General features: G+C 41.6%; 1 protein-coding gene across 1 annotated transcript in view; it reads left to right on the forward strand. All coding sequences in view use genetic code 11, as the record gives it.

Moving 5' to 3' along the window:
* EGR_11008 (hypothetical protein) overlaps positions 1-2,019 on the forward strand; it is a gene marked incomplete at both ends in the record, with an annotated part of 8,246 nt that extends 6,227 nt beyond the window's left edge. The window contains 2 exons of the mRNA XM_024500257.1: positions 1,700-1,765; positions 1,857-2,019. Coding sequence (XP_024345328.1) covers positions 1,700-1,765; positions 1,857-2,019 — 229 coding nt within the window. The remainder of the gene's footprint in view (positions 1-1,699; positions 1,766-1,856) is intronic.
* Between the last annotated feature and the right edge of the window lie 809 nt (positions 2,020-2,828).

Here is a 2,828-nt window from a genome sequence, read left to right on the forward strand (position 1 = left end):
CTCAAATGCAATCTATCTCATCCCCACCATAACGGGCCAACAGCAGTGCCATTACAGTTACACCGACGAAACAGGATGGTTTCCACGTTTAGTGATTAACAATGAGTCAAGTGCCTAGCCAGAACACTTTTAGGGATTGAACAACAGTCAGTCAATGAATCATCGTTGAAATCCGAGGAGACGGTTGTCAAACAGTTAGCAGAACGATGTCAATTCGAGGCAGTGCTTTCCAATGGGTATGTACAGCCTCCTGTTTAGTGCACTTCACTGGATATCGTGGCCAACTCCCACCACACCTCATCGGTGGCCGTAGTGATGAAAATTCGCTTGGAAACATCCACTTTGAAAGGATGATCGCACCCAAGTTTGGTTTTACCTACCATAAATTTACTGCAGAGCTATTTCTTGCACTTATTTCAATTTTCTTATGACATTCGCAGAGTAATCACTGCTTAAACCAGGCCCACGTATAAGGCTGCCTACTTTGAAATTTGCCATCTGTTGCGAAAAGACTGCCTGTTTTGGCTTCTACTAAACGTAATGCGACAAAAGTGACTCTAAAATCCGCTGAATTTACCAATATAGTTAGAAAGGAGCAAATTGCGATCGTTTATTAGCTAGTACTAGTACACACCTCCTTTTCAAATCCTTCGACACTTACTTGGGATTCTGATATTCTCTCGTATTAAAAAGTGACCATTGACCTAACAAGGGCTGTTGCATTGTAGAAAGGGGAAGAAATGCCCTTAAATTTGGCAAAACAATGTATCCGGCAACTACCCAATACTTGATCTATTTTGTGGTGGAGAGGATTTAAAGAAATATATGCACACGCTTTAAGTAAACAGGCAATGTTTCTCTCGCACTTATTTGCTTGTTCAAATGCCACATCAGAAGTAGCCGGAAATCAAATTGAATTAATACTTTAAATCCTTATGTTGTATTTTTTTCCACTTAAAAAGCCATACAATCGTACGTATTCTGCGAAAGAAGGCGAAGATATGTCACCAAGGCCTAAACCAGTCATTCTTGTTAGAACGTGGTGTTGCCAATAGCACCCTAATGAAGACTTCATCACATTTAGGCATTCGACAACAATGTATGGTCCACTGGACTAGATAAGGAGGAAAAGAGGTAAAGACTAGACAAACACAATTTTCGAGCAAATAAGTACACTAGCTTAGCTCTGCCCGATCCACTGTTTTACAGATGCATTGTTTACATATAGACTACTCTTATTTTAAACAAATATGTTAGACTTATAGAAAGAAAGGTATGTTTACATATATGTGATTCAAAAGTAAGAATGATAGGGGGTTGATATCAAGATCCAGTTAAGCCGCCAAGAGGGAGCAACGGCGTTGAGGTCAAGTAGCCCCTCAGTTGCGTGCTAATTTGGTGACTGTCATGGTCGGCTCGTGGGTGTTTCTTTACTGCACTGACTGCGTTGCAATGGCTGACGCGGGAGGTTGGCCTGAGGGAGCGCCGGGGATGAGGCTCAAAAGAGGAGAGAGGCTATGTAATACGACAGTGGTTTATCCCTCGGTTCTGGTGAGGCATCACTGTTTGGACTTTGGGTTAGCCCCTTGTTCCACGCTGGGTGGGCTGGCCTTTTGGGCCATGCCACTAGCCCAGACACCTTCTCTGCGCTGAATATGTATATGTTCTGTCTGAGTATTGTGTCTTCTTTCGTCTTCAGAAAGTCTCGGGACGCTACAGTTAGACGTATAGAAAGAAAAGTATGTTTTCATATACGTGATTCAAAGTAAGAATGATAGGGAGGGGCGGTTGATATCAAGTTATTTTCGTCGCAAGAAGGATAAGCCAAGTATTTATGATTAATACCCTAAATCTAGACAGGCCTTTGAAAACTTACACAAGTATATTAAAATTAGTTTAGATAAAATCAACAACGCGTTAAAAATACACAAACATTTAATTTTGATGCATGCTTTTTTTTCTCTTGCTGTAAAATTTAATTTAAACGCTATTACAGATATCATAACTATGTTCTTTTAATAAGCACTGCCATTTTTGCATTTTCAACAAATTTTCTGAGACATTCCTGTTTGTTTGACTACACAGTTGTGTCATGCTTAAATGCTACCGCGCATTGCGTTAACTTGCTTTGACAGGCATGTTTGAACTTGTGGTGTGCAACAAGGCGTTTTTCCATCAGACTCATCGTCAGGAATGTAGGCGATTAAGTAGAGTCACTTGTGCTACTCACCCTTTTTTTTCACCTCGAGAGTCTGTATATAGGGAATATGGTGACTCCGCTGGTTGAAAGTCGTTTTTTTTTCTCTTGGGGAATATGTCTGTTGAACATGGGGAATAACCGAATGTGATCAATTGCCGTGAGTCTGCACTAGTTGCATTTGACTCGCCTCTGTTGATTGTGGAGTTCGTTTGCAACTTTACTGAGTGTGTCGAAGGCGTCCCTTCTAACCTGCAGTCTTTGTTACTTGGACTGCGTATACATGCTTCTAAGTGATGGGAGATGCGTAATCGACCTTTTTACTGGTATATGTAGACAGTCACACATGAATGCTTGACATAGCATTACCTCACTCGTCGTTTTCACAGATAGCAAGTGGGTGCACATTGGTGACAATTCCGTTATATGTGAAGACGGAGAATGAAAGAAGAGGCGGGATCCCCCCATAACCTGTATTCTGGCACTCATTGGATCTCCAGCTAGGGCTTCCTCTATCAAGGATTTCTGCAGCCAGTGGCTGAGAATGCACTGGTCACCGTTTGGGACTCGGCTTAGTCGGCTTTCACTTCTGTAAACAATCTTCTTTTCTTTTTCACATTGCTTGTATTCC

This window comes from Echinococcus granulosus (assembly GCF_000524195.1).
Source record: "Echinococcus granulosus chromosome Unknown EG_S00328, whole genome shotgun sequence".
Taxonomy (NCBI): domain Eukaryota; kingdom Metazoa; phylum Platyhelminthes; class Cestoda; order Cyclophyllidea; family Taeniidae; genus Echinococcus; species Echinococcus granulosus.